Source organism: Vidua macroura, chromosome 6, assembly GCF_024509145.1.
Source record: "Vidua macroura isolate BioBank_ID:100142 chromosome 6, ASM2450914v1, whole genome shotgun sequence".
In the NCBI taxonomy this organism is placed as follows: Eukaryota; Metazoa; Chordata; class Aves; order Passeriformes; family Viduidae; genus Vidua; species Vidua macroura.
Genome location: NC_071576.1, coordinates 53,165,442 through 53,185,410, shown reverse-complemented (window position 1 = coordinate 53,185,410; position 19,969 = coordinate 53,165,442). Strand labels below are relative to the sequence as shown.

The 19,969-nt window shown below is 37.9% G+C and overlaps 1 protein-coding gene across 2 annotated transcripts in view; it reads left to right on the top strand.

Moving 5' to 3' along the window:
* Positions 1-17,692, top strand: part of NELL1 (neural EGFL like 1) — a 290,478-nt gene extending 272,786 nt beyond the window's left edge. For both annotated transcript variants that reach the window (XM_053981605.1, XM_053981603.1), the window contains 4 exons: positions 7,444-7,637; positions 12,497-12,673; positions 14,325-14,549; positions 15,788-17,692. In XM_053981605.1, the coding sequence (XP_053837580.1) occupies positions 7,444-7,637; positions 12,497-12,673; positions 14,325-14,549; positions 15,788-15,838 (647 nt within the window). In that variant the 3' untranslated portion in view covers positions 15,839-17,692. The remainder of the gene's footprint in view (positions 1-7,443; positions 7,638-12,496; positions 12,674-14,324; positions 14,550-15,787) is intronic.
* Positions 17,693-19,969: the final 2,277 nt, after the last annotated feature.

The window sequence follows — 19,969 nt, the reverse complement described above, 5'->3', positions numbered from 1 at the left end:
TAAGTTAGCTTTTTACACATTGTCCTAAGCTGATGGGGAACTCAATAAAATCACAGCAGTGAACTTCTTCAGGGGGTGTCTGTGTAAAAAATGGCACATTTTACAGCATTTCATGATTCCATAGGTAAAATAGATGAAAGTCATGTATTTCTAAATGAATTCTTCAATGTTAAGAGTACTCCTCTGGTTTATTTGAATGTTGTAAAATGAGTGATGAATGGAGCAATGTTGAAAATACCTTTTTTGTGAGAAGTCAAAGCAACATGACATAACCTTCAGATAGTCCTGAGGCAACTGGGGATAAGAGGCATTTCTACCATTTCTGGTGCTGACTTGTACCACTCACATGGGGAGCCCCATCCCTCCTACCTCCTGTAGCTGATTTGGGAAGCAGAAGATCAAGAGCCAGGCTGATGTCAGGAGAAGATAGACACGTAGGCAAGACCCTGGATGACCCCCAGGTAGGCTCAGCTCTGGGAAGGTCAGTATTGCTTGCACTGAATCACTGTTGAAGGGTTGGGCGCTGCAAAAAGAAGCCCCAAATATTCTGTATTCTGATGGAGACTGGAGGAATAAGATTTCATGAAAACACACTGCCCTCATTTTGACCAGCACAGCATGCTGGAAGTCTGTGAGGTGAGGTGCTCCTCTTGCCATATGCAAGTTGTAAACAGAATGTGAAATTAGTGGGGTTATTTGAATGAAATAGCTTCTCTGAACCATCTGCTGCAGGGTACCAGTGAGGAAGAGAAATAAACCTGTTTGCTTCACCAGTATAATGAAATAAAATAATTAAAAATTGGATTGGAAGATTCTGCTAACCCATATTTCAAACTATGATGTTTATTTCAAAATGCAACCAAGAATTGGGTACAACAACAGAGAGAGAACACTGCACCTTCTAGCTAATATGTCACATTACAGAACTTGTTTGCATGGTGGAACATTCAGAGTCAGAAGGAGTGTCTTTTACTCTGTTTCAGATAAAAGAGGGTTCATGTGCTTAGCAACAGTATTTTTTCCTGGTCTTTTATATACTGAATTTGTGTACATGAGGTGGGTATGAGCCATAGTCTTTCAGTGTGTTTTGAAACATTTCTTCTTCCTCCCTGAAAGACAAACTTGGAGAACAATAAACAGACTAAAAACATATGTAAAATAAGATTAAACCCTTTCCTACAAAATAATAACAATAAATATTACTACTACTAATAAAGAAAAGAAGATCACAAGACAGTGGGAGGGAGTACTCATCTCTGACAGATTGCCCAAAGCCCAGGCAGCCAGCTGCTTTTGTTGGATACATTTATGTACACATTGGTTAACCCCTTTTCCCTCCATTTTTAGGTAGGTGTTATGGAGCTGAGTCATTGCTTGCACTGTCTCTGCAGTGCTTGCAAAACATTAAGAAAAATAGCATCTATTTGGGAAGTGTGATACCTCACTGCTTCTAAAAGCTAAATTCTCATTGACAAAGAGAAAAGAGTGAAATTTGTCACCTGGTGAGGGACAATTATGTAAATCAGCAGATGTGGCAAGGAAGGTCATAATATTGCACCAGAGCTTGGATAATAAGGATGTGTGGCTTAGCCAGGCCCCTTCAAGATTGGGAAAATTCTTTTATTGCTCAAAATATCAAACAAAGACCGCTTTTATCAGGGATGTCAGCTTCATATAGTGATGGTGAGTGGGCTCAAATTAAGAGAATGTAATTTGATTTCCCACAGTAGTGTTTTTATGAGCCCCCGGTCTTTCACAATGTGTTATTAAGAATACTGCTTGCAGACAAAAGACAATTGCTGTACAAAGTTGCTTCCAAAGTTTGCCTGGTAATTAAAACCTGTAGGCTACAGCTGCTGTGTTGTTTGGTTGGGTTTTTTTTTAATTTTGTAATAGGAGCTTTGCTGCAATCTGAGGTAAAGAAACAATAAAACTTCATAGAGAACGATGAGCTGTCATGTGATACAGTATTTGTGACTATCTACTGATTAAAAAAAACAAAAACCCAAAGCAAATTTTACTTTTCAATCTCCATCTCTAAGTGAGATGCTTCCAGTCTGTAAAGTACTGTTCAGTGGAGTGCAGATTTACTGATTCTATTTTTTTCATAATTATTTGTGCTTCTTGGTCCCTACACTGGGACTTGCATGCACAGAAGGAGCAACCACCAAGGCAGCAGTGCCTGTCAGGTTTTGTTTATTTTTTTTTCTTTAAGAACCGCTACAAATGTTGTAGGGAAGCTTAACATGGATCCTCCTCCCCCCAAATTCCCACAGGATTCACCATTTATTTCAGCCTGAAAGGTAGTGTAGCTAGACCTCACTGCAGGATTAGAGTTGCTGGTTTGGGGAAATGAGACCTGGGAAAAGGTAGGACTCAAGAGCTCATGAAAGAAAACTCCACAGGTATTAGTTCCCCACAAAAGCTGGCTGCAGCAGTGCTTGCAGGTCAAATCTGAATGGATTTTAAATCTGTTCCTGAAGCTCTCATCTATTGCATGGTGTGCTGCAGTGGTGTCTCTTACCTAGATTAGAAAGTAAAAGCAAAGGAGGTTAGATTTTGTTTATTTTTCCCCTTTTCTGTGTTACACAAAAAGGAAAAGACCCATCCTTCGAAAATCTTCCCATATGCCTGAGAATTACTTTCCTATCTGTTGGTAGGGAAATGCTATGTAAGCAGAAAGGTTTGCATGTGGTACAGAGTATCCAAGACCAACTAGAACATGCTATTTTACAGATTTCTTCTGTTCTGCTTATAGAATTTCTTAAAGCTCACAGTATCAGAGTTGGTGTCAGTGGATTTTATCCTGTAAAATAAAGGTTATCTTACTTACTTTCCATCTAGTAAATTCTAATTTTTGTATTCTGACAGAAAAGTGTGTTACATATCTTCAAGGTAATTGTGTTTAGTAATTTCTATATTTTTAGAAAGCTTAAGTAAATTCTTTCTTCAGAATCTAATTTGTTATGCACTGTTCTTTAATAGACCATTATGGCTCTATAGAATAAAAGTACTATCATAAAATATTTTCTGGCTAAAAAATGAATCTATTTGGTGATATTTTTTCAAGGACAACTCCAAATAACTTTGATCTAGAAAGAAGGCAAAAAATCATTAAGTGACAAGTTGTCTGTGAAAAATGATTTGTCAAAACAGTGTTTAGTTAACTTGTACATACATTGGTTTGGGAGCCCAGCTTATATTTTTCATGTTAACAATATACTGTAATGGTTTAATGTACCATAACAGTTAAAATTAGCACATTAGTAGGATTCTTTGTTCTGCAACAGCTTATCATGATGATACAGAGCACCACACTGCATGGCTTGCTTGCATGCATTTATTAAGGTGCTATGGAAAAGTCTTAGAATTAAAACCCGGATAGGCTTGAAAACTAAGAAATGAAGTAGCTAGGGATTGATTTAAAATTTCAGTGAAACCAAGTTAATGAACTTGTGTTGATATGTACAGTCATGCTTGTCTTCTACCTGATTCAAATGCAGTGGCTGTGGGACCTCTCATAATATCTGAGGCAAATTAGTTCTCATTACAGCCAAAAAGGATGGAAAAGGAAATTGCATCTCAGGGGATTATTTGCTTCCATTTTGATTCTGTTTTCTTGTCTGCCCACATTACTGAGCTATCCATGTACTTTGAGAGTATATTGAAAATGAGCACCTCAGGTGGTTTTGTTTTCTTTCTTTTTTCATCCACAAAATGTGACTGATTGCTAAAATGCATATGGTCGGGTACTTGTGGCCATGCATTTGTTTATAGAAGCACTGACTGGAGAGTTTGGAGAGTGAAGATCTTGATCAGTTGTGTGAGGGTCTTGGCAGCAATCCCTTTGCTGCTGCTGTGTTGTTGATAGAAAATTGCGTAAAGCTTTGCAGTACAAGCAAATTTCTGTTCAATATGGGTGTTTCCATTATAGCCTCACTTCTCCTTGAAAAGGAACTGTCTGGGGAGGGGAAGGAAAGCTCTGCCACTTTTATTGGGGTTAATTAGTAGTTTTTGCCACAGAGAATGTCAGTATAATGAATAAAATTGCAAAATCCTAGTTCAAGTATGAAAATCAGATTATTTCCATAGGTTGACAGGATACATGAAAAAATTAATCCCTCCAAACATAAAGACAGATGTTTTGTTCTTGTCCTCTATATATAGGGAAAGAATAAGGAGTCTCCTTGCTATTTCCAGTGTTCTTCAAAGTTGCTTGATTTATAAATTAATATTTTATCTCCTTCCTACCTTGTGTTGGTATAATTGGAAATGAGATTTGTCTGCAGTTTTGCCTTGCCCATCTGTAAATGTTCCAGTTTTGGGCCTGCATCTTCTGAGAACAGTTGTGGGAAAGCAAATGAAACCTGATGGGATGTGGAGAATTTCAGCTAAGCAAGGATTTGAATGCTACAAAAATAAGCTAAATACAAAAGTCTTGTCATAGTTTTCACATTCACTAAATTATTGCTTTGGACAACTGAACTAGGCTAACATTTCAATACCTAAGTTGACACATTGATTCCAGTTGTTAAAGAGAAATTTCACACTAAATACAAGTACTTTCTGTCATGCTTTGCATGGCCATCTACATGCTGATCTCACACTGATATGGCCTTTTGATCTTCATTAAAATAAAATATGTTCTGCACCTAACCGAGCGCTAACAATGTGGGAGCATTTGGCTGGGGTCTTCTTCCTTCCCCATGCCCTCAGTCTGGTTTAAGGCTGAAGGAGTAACAGGTAGAAAAACATGTTATGCTTGTAAATTTTTTCCCTCAATTTACTAGGAACATTGTGTATTTGTTCTGACTTCAGAAAATGCAATCAATGATGACAAAAAAACTGCCAACGGGATATTCTCAAAAAGCGAGTTCTGTTAAAAGTTCCACTGAAAATGAGTGCAGTGTCCAAAACTTTTATATCTGATTAATGACTAAAGCTTTTAAATAATAAATGCCATAAAAGAATAATAAACTATTATTTGCATTAAGAACCAAAAAGCGCGTAGCATTTAGGAATTTATGTTCATGCTTTGCTCGATTCTTCATCAAGAATCACCCATTTACCAGTTTGGGCTGCTCTTAATAGGGACATCCTTTTTATGTGTGCTAAATGGAGAACAGCAGCAGAGGTACATAAATAGGGGGTTCTTCCCTTCTGCATACACATAAGAGATTAAGTTGGCTTTGTGTGAACAGGTCTTTACTACTGAAAACTTGAATAATGTTAGTTTCTATAATTGCTAACATCTGGCTTTCCATAAATCTCTTAAATTACATGGAAACAGAATTAGATTTCAGTGTCATAAGTAAAGCAATTAAATGCAACTCTGTAGGCAATATGGCTTTATATTCATCTGTGAAATCCTTTTCGTTTTGAACTGTGAAAGCTACTCTTCTAATCTGCACTGTTATTCTACTACATCCTATACAGATTATAGTCAAGGAGCTCTTAATGTGGTAGGGAAGATAATCTTGATGATGCTTGTTGAAAGGCAAAGTGAATACTTCATTTATACCTTTGTTTTCAACAAAAAATACAAGTCAAAATCTATTGAAAGGAAAATGGGATATCTTTGAGAATGTTTTAAGTTTTACAGTAGCTGTTTGAATATAATTCATTTGATACCAGTTCATTCATAGTTCTCTTTATGTCAGTCTTCATGCTTTTTACTTCCTGCAGTACTCTGGCACTTGTTAAACAATGAAATACAAGTTCTAATTTCTCTTAGTGCTGCATCTTTTTCACCACCAGTAACGAATATTTCAAGTACTTAGTTCTGGCTAAGTTGTGCACTAGAGCAACAATGTTCTTTTCTGGCAATTAAGACTTTCAGGACAGCAAAATGCACCATTTTTAGGCAAGTCTGAGTGATGAGCAATTGAATCATGCTGTCAGGCCACTGGGAACATTTCTTGCAAAGGACTGGCCCACAGGTTAGGCCAGGAATGAAGCTCTGTGAAGGCAGTGAAATTGCCTCCAGCTTCCCTTTGGATCTATAAGCACAATGAGGAACAGTCATTTTCTGGCAGCCCAAAGCTTTGACTCAGTTGTGCAGACTGATTTTCACATTTAATCAAATCCAAGGGCATGACCACATTTCCACTTGTTCCTGGAGTATTTGTGAATTGAAATCAGGAATTGTACTACCCAGACCAGAGTGAATTTAGTGATATGATTGTTGTAAAGAGTTTCCTTCAGCAGAATGAGAGAATTCTTAGTCTTTTAAAGACAGGACATTTTGAGGTGATGAATTCTGAACCTGTGGCACTTGTCCTAAAAGTAAGGCCACTGGACATCGCATCCTACCTAAATTAGACTTTAGGTAACTTTTGTTTGTAAGTTCTTTTGACTTTGTAGAGAGAAGTTAGAAGTACTGTTGGGTAATACTGAACAGTTAAAATTTCACCCTAGCAATAAGGTAATTTCAAATTGTAAATATAGTGGTTCTTCATTGTAATTTCTGAATTTATCTAATGCTATTCTGGAACTATCATGACAGAAACCATCACATACTTCTAAAGGATTTTATTTTTCACCCTTCCTTCCACTGTTGATTACAGTGTTCATTGTTTGTGTTGGAACAAAAGAGACCCACCAGTTTACTGGTATTTCATCTGGACAATTTGTCAATATATTGTTCAACAAAGTCAAAGTTATTGTCTGAAAGAAACACCAATTTTCAACAATGTGCTTAAAAATCTAATAGCTTTCATTGCAAGAAAAAGAACACTGCATGAACTCCCTAGATAAATTCATATTGCATAATTATATTTTACCCTCCAAGAGCAAATTTATTGGGATTCTCTGGTGTATAATGATTTTCTCTTGTCACCTAGTCTTTGTGTCATTGCTAAATCATACTGCATATCTTTAAGCCTTTTTTTTTTTTTTGTCTGTAAGGTGCCTCTGAGTTCTTTTTTTTTTTTCTTTTTTTCTTTCCAATTCACTTACACCTTCCAGCAATGGGAAAAGAATGCAACTGACTGCTTTTAGTATGGAGAATGTTGCTTGTGCTAGGAAATTACAAAGAATAATGCACTTCTATTTTGATGTAAAACCCAGAACAGAGACTGGTCTAGTTAACAGAAAGTCGCTCTGCTTGCTAGTTTCCAGTCACTGGGAAATGAATATGCACCTTTATCTGAAGGTTCAAATTTGTCACTGATATATGGTTCCACTAAGGTACCTCAGACTCAGCATTTACAATTCAGCCTGATGGAGATCATTTAAAAATTCTTTGTGGAATCAAACTAAATGCTGAAGAATAACCTAAAAACCATCAGTGCTTTAAGTCTACCAAGTAAATATGGAAGATATAAAAAGGAATGCACCCTCATCCACCAACAAGGCAGAATAAGCAATAATTTCTTAATTCAGAAATAAAACTTACCCCATGAAAAATGTGCCCAAAACTTTTATAAATCTGCTGTTTTGCAGATATCGATGAGTGTGCCTTAAAGATCCACACCTGTTGGAATGATTCAGCCTGCGTGAACCTGGCAGGAGGGTTTGACTGCCTGTGTCCATCTGGGCCATCTTGCACTGGAGACTGTCCCCATGAAGGTGGCTTCAAGCGGAACGGGCAGGTGTGGACCCTGAGAGAGGACAGATGCTCCGTTTGTTCCTGCAAGGTGAGATCCAGCTGGCCTGGGGTTCAGGAGTCCTTTAATTCTCTGGGCTCATGTCAGAAACCCAATATTGCAGTGCTACTGTTGTTGGCAGAAATATTAGCCTAAGCCCAAGGCAAAAGGTAAGCTGTGCTGTGGACACTGAAGCTAGAATGAGGATATTCTTCTGGGAAGGCATTTATTTTCTTGATTTGCACAACCACACACTTAACTGAATAATGGCCAGCCCTGCTGAGCTTTTACTATGTCACCCTGTGGGCCAGACCATTTCAGAGTGTGCCTTAAAGAGAGTCTTGCATTACCCTTTAACACAATGTGTAGGTTCCAGCATGCTTACTGGAAATGCTGAAAACTGATTTTAATTTCTCTTTTGTGTGAATATGCATTTCTCAGCACTGTAGTCAGCCCACTTCCTGTTGGCTGTGTTTCCCTTTGCCTGGAATACATTTGAATTTACTGGGTGAGAAGAAAGGTGGGAGCATGAGTCAAAGGTCAGAAGACCCAGCAGCAGGCACTTCATTTCCTCAAAGTGAAGAAGCTTTTTCCTTGGCTGTGTTGGCAAGTCTCCCACTTGCACAGTGCAGCTCTCTCTGCTTGTTTGGATAAGCCAAGTCTGATACCAGTTGAGGTACCTTAAAGAGCTAACATTTACATCAGGGTGGAGGTTTTTTGTTGTTGGTTTGTTTTTTTTTTTTTCCCTGGACATTACCTGTTTTAAAAATTGTTTCTTCATATCGTAACCAAGTTAGAAGAACATTTGGCTCTGCTTTCTTGATTTTTTGCTAGTTAACAGAGGAATGGTCTCTTTGAAATCAGAAGAATTTTAGAAACACCCTCATCTGAGAATTGTTTGGTCTTTTATGGTCACTTTGACCTGATTTGTTCATAGGATGGTAAAGCTGTCCAAAGGCACAGCAAAGCACTTTAGGCCCATATGTGAGTACAGGTAAAATTAGGTTTTGGCCTCTGTGAGAAGCTGAAAATGGAGCATGGGAATTGGCCTATCAGTCTCCATACCTCAATGCTTGGGAGCCAGAAAAGCAGAGGGGAACCATGGGAAGGAGGTGTTTTGAAGTTGCAAGAAGCTGAAAGCCTCATCCTTTCTGTTTTGCAGTGGTGTAGCAGAAGGGAAGATTAAGACTTCAGAGTGAATACAACCTAAAAAGTACACTGCTGGTTTGGGCTCAGTAGGGAATATGTTCTTGTGAGTTGCTATATTTTTTACTTCAAGTAGCCTCAAGCTCCCTAAAACCCCTCCTTTCAGAAACTGAAGTGTACAACTTTACTGAATATATATCAAGCTTTTATGGTAATCTTGGGGAGCTGGCAAGCTTATGAAAGGATTTCCAGTCAGTAAACTAAGCAGTTTAATATATGTGAAGACATCTGGTCTGCCTTTGCAGAATTATAACTATTAGTATTCACATTTTAGATTGCTTGCAATTTGTGTTATTTACCATTTCTCACTGCATGTCTATCTTATGTTAAATGTTCTTACTAGTGTATGAAAGTACAGAAATGATTAACTAGTACATAGTTTAAACTGAGCCTGACACTGTTGTTATGACTCTTACTATGTGTCTTCCTCACTTCACTTTTTCCCTCTGTGAATTAACATTTGCATTTAATTTCATTCCAGTAGCTGCCTGTTTCAAGAGCGAATTCTTGTCTACAGATTAAGGACAGGAAGAGCTCCTTATATATCACATCACGGGCAGAATGTAAAGTCTTCACTCAGTGTTTAATGAAATACATTTTTATACATCCTGATAGCTTCCATTATACCAGACTATACAAACCTCTCCCTTTCATGCAGTTGCATGGAAAACTGCCTCTGCTTGATCTTTTGCAGCCTGCTCAGTTTGCAGTGAGGAAAAGAGCAGAATGTAATTAAACCATTCTTCATACTACTTACTCAAACTTCGCAATGATCCAACTTACTTGTTTTATCCAGGAGGCAAATCAGCATTTCAGTTTTGAAATAAAATTGGCTTTTCTTTTGCTATTGTTACTCTGGCAAAGAACAGGTGGATATATTCTGTGCATTGGCTGAACCACATAGTTACCATCTTTAAAATATTTTAACTTACAATCTGATACAAAGGAAATTAAATACATTAACCTTACTTAATGAACTGCAAAGCTATTTGTGAAGAAGAATACTATGGGATAAGGGAAATTATATTGCTTCATTTATATAATGAAGCAAAGTGTCATTATTGAAGCAGAGGCTGTTTTAGTGTTTCGCTGGACCCAGTGTCTTCAAACCATTCTTGTTCATCTAAATGTACATCAAGTTTACAAAATCATAAATTCTCAAAATTATAAATTAACATTGTTCCTTTAGTACATTTGACATGTCTTGTATAGGTATCTTTCTGAACTATTGTGTATTTAATAGAGCATCACATTTAAGGCTGGTAGGATTTGGAGTGGGAAGCTATTGTGCTCTCATGAAAAAAGCAAAGCCTGGCTGTGCAGTCTGGGCAGGCTATGTCTGGGCTTTCAAGTCTGCCTCCTGGTTGAGGCAGCCCTCCCTTGCCTGTATTAAAAAGGCCTGGGACATACACAGCACTGAGCAGGGGGAGCTGCCAAGTTGATGTGTGTTCCTGAGGGTGAGAACCATTTGCTGGTTTGGTTTTTGCAGGGTCTGATTCCTTTCCGAACTGGCTTTGAGGCTCTGTGAAAACTTGGACCAGCCTTAACAGCTATTCTCTTCTGTGTCAGTTTTTTCTTTGATAAGAACAATTTTATGGGCATACCTCTGATGCTTTTGAAGAATGTAGGACTGATTCAGTGAGTAAGGTGGGAAGGAAGAGGTAGTAATAAGATGCTATATGTTATTACTCTCCTAAAGAAAATAAGATTTTCTATATATATTTCTCAATTTTCTATGTATTTCTCAGGGCTACTGCTGAACTGCAAAGATGCACATGAGATAGTGTAGCTTATGAGGCTTTGTGCCACTGCAGTATAGGGATAAAAATGTTTTTTGAAATGTACAGAGTTAATGAGGTTGTGCACAAAACACAGGTGCTTAGAGACTAAACAGAGTAGCAGTGTATTATGATTACAAAAAATTTTCTGGCAAAATCATCAGTTTTTCTTCAATGTTCTGAAATATGGAGAGTAAAGGCAACGTAGAACATGCTCAGGGATACACAGAATTACCAGCAGTGTCGCCAGCCAAAAGGGGAATTTTGAAAACTGATCTTGAAAGCTTAGAAACTGAATTGCATTTAAGCAGATGTGCTGTTGTTAGGCATTATTAATCAGCACAGAAGAGGAGAGAGAATGCCACGGTCAAGGTTCCCTGGATTGGTGCTGGTCATCCTGACAGAACTGCTGGGCTAAGCTGGCTTTTGATGTGCAACTGGACCTGGCCAAACACATGGCTAAGGAAATGGGCTACTGCCATTTTTCCTTGTGATTTACTCAGACTACTGAGCAAGGAGATAAAGATTAACCCTCCTCCCACAGCTAAAGTGGCAATCTAGCCACTAGTACTGAATACTTATCTTAGTTTGATACAATGCTGAACAAAGCTTGTAGAGTAATATATGCCCTGCAGTTGCATATATAAAAGCTGTTCAGACCCTTGTTAACCTGGTATGTTTTCTACTTTCTCACAATTTTGTGTTGTATTCAGCTTTGCTTGTTAGGCATAAGAAATAATGATAATTATTTTTACAATAGCAAGGAATATTCTAATCCGTTCAAAACCATGATGAAATGCAGCAGTGACGCTGAACTGACATGGCATTGTGATTCCCTGATGCTGATTTTGTACATGTTGCATTGTGGACAAGACTGGCTTTGCTTTAAAACAGGAACCAAACCCTGGTTCGGTTCCTCTACATCAGATCAAAAGCAGTCAGCCCCCATGCTACAAGGTGAGCAGCCTGGTCTAGTAGAAGGTGTCTCTGCCCGTGGCAGGGGAGGTTAGAACGAGATGAGCTTTAGTGTCGCTTCTAACTCAAACCATTCTGTGATCCTTTCCTGTGCTTATGGCTGTTTTGTCTGCCTGTGGAAAAGATATCCTGGGCTGCACTCACTCCTATTAGAAATAAATTTTTTTCAAGGATCAGAGGAGGTAAATTCCATTGCATTGAAAGGTGTTCTTACATTTGGTGGCAATGAAATTTTCTTCCTTACATCAGATAATAGACTCAGAACAAAATTCCCGTGAGTTTAGGAAAAACTGCAATGAAATGAATGGAGTTGCTTTAGGAATTGTATAGTTGTGAGTCAAAGCAGAATACAGCTTTATCCAGGCCCTCTGTAATACATGCACTGAATTACAATGAATGATAAGTTATTTTATCTTTAAGCTAGTGTAATGTAGGTCCAGATGTGGGACAGATAGAGAGGTCAGAATAAAGAACAATTAGTGCTACTGTGATTGTGCTATATTTTGCCCTGATTAAGTTAAAGGGATCACCTTTATTCAACTTATTTTCCTCACAGTGGTACATTCAGTCAAAATAGTGCTAAATAAATATTATATGTATTAGAGTGGCAACTGCTTGAAGAGTTTTTGATGTAACCAATGAGATATGAAATTGCTTCACTGTATTTCACTGAGATACTGACTGCTTTTAAATTCAGTTGGCTGAAGACAGGAAAACAGTGTTGTCAGATTCAGACAGAATTGGATCCATGCACCGACAGAAACTGGGATAGTACTGGTATTTGTTGTATTATGACAGGCGAGATCCAGTCCTTATTGGCATGGAATACACTAAGAAATTAATATTTCCTGATAAGCCAAAGATGTGCCCTTTGCTGTACACCCCCCGTGCCCTTACCTGGGTTGCTGTCTGGCAGTTTGTGGTTGATGTCAGGGCAATGTGTGCTCACAGGACGGGAGGATTTTCTGCCGGAGAACAGCCTGTGACTGCAGGAACCCCAGTGCCGACCTCTTCTGCTGCCCGGAGTGCGACACTCGTGTCACCAGCCAGTGCCTCGACCAGACGGGGCACAAGCTCTACCGCAGCGGGGACAACTGGACCTACAGCTGCCAGCAGTGCCGTTGCCTGGTATGAGCAAAGCACTTTGGATAGGAGTAAGAATAATAAGGATTATGACTTTTAGCAAAACAGACCTGGAGGCAGGCTCATGGCTCTTTCTTCACCCGCTTTTCAGACGGGGGGGTGATGAAAAAGCACTTAGAGAGCCCCAGAGAACTGAAAGCTACACCATCAATTTTCACCTTACTGCTGAATAAGCAGGTCTAATGAGAAAAATTGAAAGCTTGGCAAAAGCTTGGAAACCTCGACACTATATTAATTTTAGCATTAGCCTACTTTTGAGAACTTTTATGAGATTGTCTGATATTTTATGACTTTTTCAAACCTTTTACGCATGTGATGGAGTTAGTGTGAGAAGTTTCAGTTTTTAATTACATCTGGTGGGCCTGTCTTGTCAAAAGGATTGATTTATTTATTTATTTATTTATTTATTTATTTATTTGAATTCTGCAAATCTGAAAACATGGAGTGCCAGTGCCACTGTATAAATTAGAAAAAATTAACCAAATAAGGATAAAGAAGACTGAAATTACTAGAAAAACATACAGAATAACAATCACTTATTTTCTTATTAGACACTATAGATTATTCCCTCAAAGCTTTAGGTTTTCCATAGATATGCTAATTATTGCATTGATGAAGTTCATTTAAATTATCAGTTTTCCATTTATAGCTGTCTGCATAACACAGTCTTTATATATGTTACTAATCAAGAGGTGTCTGAGAATCAGGAAGGAAATTGCATTCAAAGCTGAGTTACTGTCATGAGGCAATTATCCATAATGCACGGAGTAAATATTGAGGTTGTGGCTTGCAGTTTCTTGCCTAATTTTATGATTGGGATAACATCCAAAGCTGTAAGACAGTGATGTCCTAAATCAGTATTGCATGTAAGGTTCTGTGCAGTGTGTGATGTTCTCAGCACCTGAAGTGTTCACAGAGCAGTATAGAGCAAGTTACTGAAGACCTTTGCAAGTTAAATTTAGACACACAGAGAAATACTGTGCAGAAGTGACCTGATGTTTTTGTCTTCTCTCTGTCTCTATCTACTAAACCGTTTCAAGTTTTTTTCAAATAAAAATAGTAAGAAAATTAAAAATAAATAAATGATGGAATAAAATGAGTCAGTGGAACACAAATGGTATTGCTCTAACGATTCCTTTAGGAGCTGACAATAAAGTTGATATTGGCGATTGCTGCTTAGGTCAATGTTCAGTGCTTCTCCAATGTACTAACCTACATCTATCTGCAGTGTTAATTTTCTGTTTAAACGCTTGCTGTGATCCTGCAGAGATCTTTATGTGACCAGGAGTAGAAAGAGTGCATGAGTCTGCAAGGCAATCACAGCAAAAATTTGAGCTTGTAGAAAATATTAGTACCCAGTATTTAACCCTGCCTTCAAAAACCCCAAAGAACTCAAGTTCTCCTGCTACAATGATGAGTGTTGTTGTTTAGTCAGGAATCAACCAAATGATAATCTGCTACATTTAGGAAACTTCAGCTCAATATTCAAACATGGTTTTGTGTGATCAAACTGAGGTCTGAACCATTCAGTTTATTGCAATTTTGGCAAAACAATGCTTTCTCATTGAAAAGGGTAAAAATTTTCTTGTTGGTTCATAAATGGCAAGTACAATGACACTTGCTTCAATATTTATAGGAAGGAGAGGTGGACTGTTGGCCTCTTCAGTGCCCAACCCTGAACTGCGAGTACACAGCCATCTCAGAAGGAGAGTGCTGCCCTCACTGTGTCAGTGACCCCTGTCTGGCTGACAACATCACCTATGATATCAGGAAAACCTGTCCAGATGGCTTTGGAATCACAAGGCTTAGTGGTGCTGTATGGACAATGGTGGGATCTCCTTGTACAACCTGCAAATGCAAGGTACGATGGGCCAGGTGGAATGGTCATGGAATGTACCCGATAAAATTGGGGACCTTTTCTTCCCCTGGTAGCTCACCTTAAGATCTTGGGGAAGTAAATGAGACCTGAGAGCCAACAGAAAACCCATGTGTTTTCTGTCTGGCAGAGTATAAGCAAAACGATTCTTTCCTTGTTGAAAATGTTGAGCAGATACGTTACTATCCTAGCACAACTTTCAGACATTCCCTTGAAGTGCCCTTCAGGCATTCTCAGGATGAGTCAAGAGTAACATTTCAATAATTACCTAGTGTGGATGTTCATGAAAATGTGTATTACAGAGCTGGTAAGCTGAACTAAAAACACTACTATAAAAGTTTCACCAGCAAGTACACAAGTTAAAAGGCATTGCAGCTCCGAGATAAAGGCACTCCCACAGTAGTGACGGGAAGGGAATGTCACAGTTTCTGTTCCCTGATCTCATCAAGATGTATTTAATCCAATGGCTCTCATGCAGGAGTGCAGTCTGTTTCCCTTGCTTTGTGTAGTGATGACCCCACTGTGCTAATATCAAAATTATGAAAATGTTGGTTTGGGTTATATAAAATGTTCTTCTGTTCACTCTAGGAGAGAAAGCTATTGCCGCAGGGCTTTAAATTATTGAAGGTAGCATTTCTGCCATTCTTTTGAGGTTTTTTTTCCTGTAGATTTGTGATGGATTAAAAAAATAAAAGTAAAAAAAAAAGCTCATTTGGGCTTTTAGTAGTTGCTGTACTTTTTTATTACATAAGATAGTGTTAAAAATGACTGTATGTTAGAAAAAGATACTTAACAATGGATTAAATTCTAAAGCTGTATGGTGTTTATGTTGCCCTCATCCCCTCCATATCTGCCATGAGCCAAGAACCTGACCTGTCTTCTAATTTTAGACAAGCAGAAAGCTTCCCTGTGTGGATCACATAAAAATTCTCTCCATTAACTTCCTGCATGAGAGAAAAATCCAGTCATCTGTTTGCCATTGCTGTGCTGTATTTTATTATGGGGACCACACCCAGGTTTCAAGTTCCTGTGGTAGTTCAAGCCAATTCAGTGCTATTTGCCAAAGTTGGCCTCCTCAAAGAGCCACTGTTGGGAGCAATGCCAACACCCTGGGTGCTAGGGGCAGGTGTTTTTAGGTGGTAGATGTGTCAGGGATGCACCTATGTCTGCATGCCACCAGCCCTTTGCTCCCTGTGACCTGTTCTGCTTGTTTGTCCGTGCAGAATGGGAATGTCTGCTGCTCGGTGGATTTAGAGTGTCTCAACAATAACTGACCTGGGCAGACTGGACTGTGCCAAGGGAGGAAAACTGCTGGAGTTAACACCTGAAGGAAGCCGTGTGCATTGGCATTTTATACAACAGACAATTACCAAAGTCTCCGAACGAGGAAGATATTTGGGAGTTGCCTTTGGGAGCTGTCACTATGCTCATCCTTGCTAGCCTTGTCCGGGTGACTTCCAGTACAGCGCATAGAAATTAATGGTTGCTACAAGTTTTCAGTGTTGTAAATTACACACCTTTCCTGTCAAGAAATTTGCAAATATGTTTAAATCATTTCATGGGTAAACTAATGCTGTATTTTTTGTTTTAATTTGTGTATTGACAACATGGATAGAATTCAGCTCTTCTTATTTTGAATCTAGATTTTACAAATAAGACAGCCTGTTGTGATTTTGTCCCATGATATCACATACTTGGTTCCAAGGTCCATGTTAGATGTATTTATGAAAACATGTATGTATGTACAGTCAGATTGCATAATACTTATATTTCACAGCTGTCCAACATTTTAAAGCATTTAAAGGTATGGACAGAATGAAAGGAATCAAAATAAGTCTGTCTTAAGCTATAAAATTGAATGCCATGAACTGAATGAAATGGCAGAATAAGCACTTTCTTCTTCAAACATGCAGAGCAGCAACAAGACTTCTATAGTGAGAAATGGAACTAAAACCCCATCCCACTGCCAATTCAACACATATTCAAGAAGGAATCACCAGTCATTATCAGCATTGTGTTGAGTATAATTCCTCTGGATTATACAGTGCTAAAACAGTCAGAGACCCTTAAGATTATATAGTTTGAGTAGGTTAGAATTTGCTTGCATTTGTAACATCATTGATGAGTTCAGAATTTTTCCTCTTTTGTGTTTACGGTAATAATGATGTCTGTCATCCTCAGTTCCTGCTGCCATAGTGACAAAGTGCAGAGGCACCTGTTCCAGCAACAGGAGACCTTAATGCTTGGTAACTTCCATCACCAACAGCTCAGAAACAGATTTTATCTTTTCATATTTTATAACATTCAAAAATACTTAAATTTACTGTGTTGTTGAGGACCTAAGTTTAGACAGGAATTTAAATCAAGACTCTTAGCCCTATATGGAGGTTAGAGCCTAGATTCTCTCCAGCTAATGTCTGGTTTTTTTCAAGAGGCTAGAAAGTTTGTGGCATTAGAACAAGGATATGTTTCTGTGGCGATGCATCTACAGCTTAAATGTCACATTTTTAATGTGCTGTTGTGTTTTGTTCTGCTCATTTGTCTAGTGATTTTTTTCTTTTTGTTTATTTAATTAAACACACTGAATATATGGAAAAGATTGCAGAAATAACTATAGTGGCTACAATTTGAAAAGTCTACATTTGTGAGTTTTTCATAGTTTCATGAAGAAAATGTGAAACTGATCAATAAGAAAGAAGTGTGACTATACAGTGAAAATATTAGTTGTTAAATGAAGTACTATTACATTTATAAAGGGACAGTGGCAAAGAATATAAAATTACTTTCAGTCATTCAGATAACTTTATTCTAATTTTTAACCAGGTTTTGTTTTAGTTAACAGCTTTGTGTGGTAAAGTTAAATTTATTTTCTTAAAAGACCCCATCATTTTCAGCTAATAATGTATTGACTCTATTTGCATTGCCCTGATGATTGTATAATAAGGGAAAGAGTTGTGTTTTATATGAAACTCAAAGGATGTTTGTAAATCATAATGTCAGCTCATTTTGTATATCACATTGTAAAACCCAATGGTAATTCAGTTGGATAAGACACCCAGTGGGCTGAGATATGAAGGGGAATGATTTAAAATTTGTGGGCATCTAAATAAACTCCTATATACATATTGCTTTCCCTTAGTTTTATTAGCAGGATTCTAAAACACCGATCAATGTCCATTCCAGCTTGAGCTCATGTTGTTGCAAAAAAGGAGAAAAAGTGTTTGCCCAGAGGTGTAGCATCAGAGTGGTAAGAAATACGTCATTTATACTCAGGCAGAATCATATATTCCAGTCTGTCATATTGAATTTCTGAAGCTCTGTAAATGGATTAAAGGCAGTGCAGTCTCTGAAAATGATTCTTTTCCCTTTTACCTTCTAGTAGTGAAGCCCTTTCCCAGGATGCTTCTGGAAGCTCCAGATCTTGTTAGGATCATATTTAACAGGACCACAGAAGTTCACACTTTTCCACTGCAGACCAATTTTCTCCCAGAGCTCAAATGCAAATTAATTCAGTAAAACCCTTTCAGAGCATTTTATACAGCATTACATGTTATTATCTCCAGAGTAATGCAGCTTGAATTGTTTACACAAAGTCAAAATATTGACACAGACCTGTTTATGTTGCATTTTAAGCAGTTGCGCTGACTGTGATGAACTTTTCCTCATGAAGCAATTTGATCACTAGTCACATCACATGTACCTTCAGAGTACTCAGAAGCCCCAACCCCAGCTCAAAGAGCACATTATGGAGGAAAAACTTAATTCCCTGTGTCCTATGTGACCAAGGTAAGTAAGAACTTTCAAAACTTCTTTCTTGATGAAATTCCCTGTTCCCTGTAAAGATATGGGCATTAACATTAAAATGCTGAAAAAAACAATGTTTATTATAATAATTTGAGAAAAATCTCCTCTTTGTTTATGAGATTGACACTGTCTCAGCTCAGGAGAATGTATATATTTTATATACGTAGAGTATATTTGTAGTGTAGTATTAACTTGAGGAGGACTAGAACTAACTTCTGTGAAAGGAAACTTGCTGCTAATTAAGGGACTTGGTCAAAACTCTGGCTATAGACAACTGGAATTTTGTAGCTGTTTCTGTTTATTTATCCTGTGAAAGAGTATTTCCTCTGTAACCCTTCTGATGACAAAAAAAAAAGTCAATGAGTGACAAACAGAAAATGAAAATTCCAGCTCTGATAATAATATAATATACCCCCTTTTGGTAGAAACCTCAGGCTAGGTTCTCTAAATCAGAACCTGGTGTTATGTCTGGTGAGGACAGTGAGTTCTCAGCTCTGCTTCTGTGTGTTTGCAAACTCATCTCCTGAGTTTGCAAAGTGAGCAAAGTGCAAATATTCCTTTATAGTGGTCCATAGAGTCATGGACAACTCTGAGCCATGCTGGTTACTAGGAAAGGCCAAAGCTGAATTATTCTCCACAAATGCTGAATAATATCAGCCTAACTCACAGGAATATGTGTGGGATTTATTAGTGCCTTTGTGTTGTCTCAGAGACCTAAATAACAACTGTCTTCCAGTAATATATCTTCCCCCAAGAGCTGTCAGTGAGTTTTCAGGTATAACTGTGTACAAGATTTAATTAATAACATCTTTTCAATCAGATTGCAATGACAACCAAAATATCTTTTTTTTTTTCCTGTGACAGACAATAATGTTTTACAAAACAAAAGGTAAAATGTCAGGAGTGATTACACAAATGGTAGAGTAGATTTTAGCAGAATTAATTCATAACTCCTACGAGCAATATGGGAATGTCTCATATCTAATGGTACTTACTTAATCATCATTAATGAGGGGTTTTTAAAAAGGCCCCATGATACAGTTTGATGTAAAATTTTAAGTGAGTGTTGTGATAAGACATAATTGTTTGAGGAATATATTCTGCCAGTGGAAAAATGTGCCTGCCAACAAGCTCCTCTTCTTCTTAAGGTACATCTTTGGAGCTCATTGAAATTTAAATTGGTGTAAGGAAGATTCATGGTAGTATAAATTTAAAAAATAAAAAGAAATTTAAAAGATCCAGTCTGGGGTGTCTGAATGCTTCATAGCCAATTGTTCTCAGGTAGAAGTTACTGGTAGAAGTCAGCAATAATTCTGACTCAGCTGTCATTGATCTCAGAGGTGTTACTGAGCTGCTGGTATTGCATGTAATCTGCAAATTACTTGCAGGTGCTAACAGGATTAGTTTTTGCTGCTAGCTGCCAGTGGATAGTTCCCCTTGCATAGGTTTAGGTGTATGTGAGAAGGATGTGTATCAATAAGCTGATAAAAAGGGTCAAATTCAGTGATTTTTTAATGAAACTATCATCAGGAGGTTGACTGTATATGGATACATGATGCCATAAATCATGCCCAGTGAAAAAAAGAAAAGACAAGCAAACA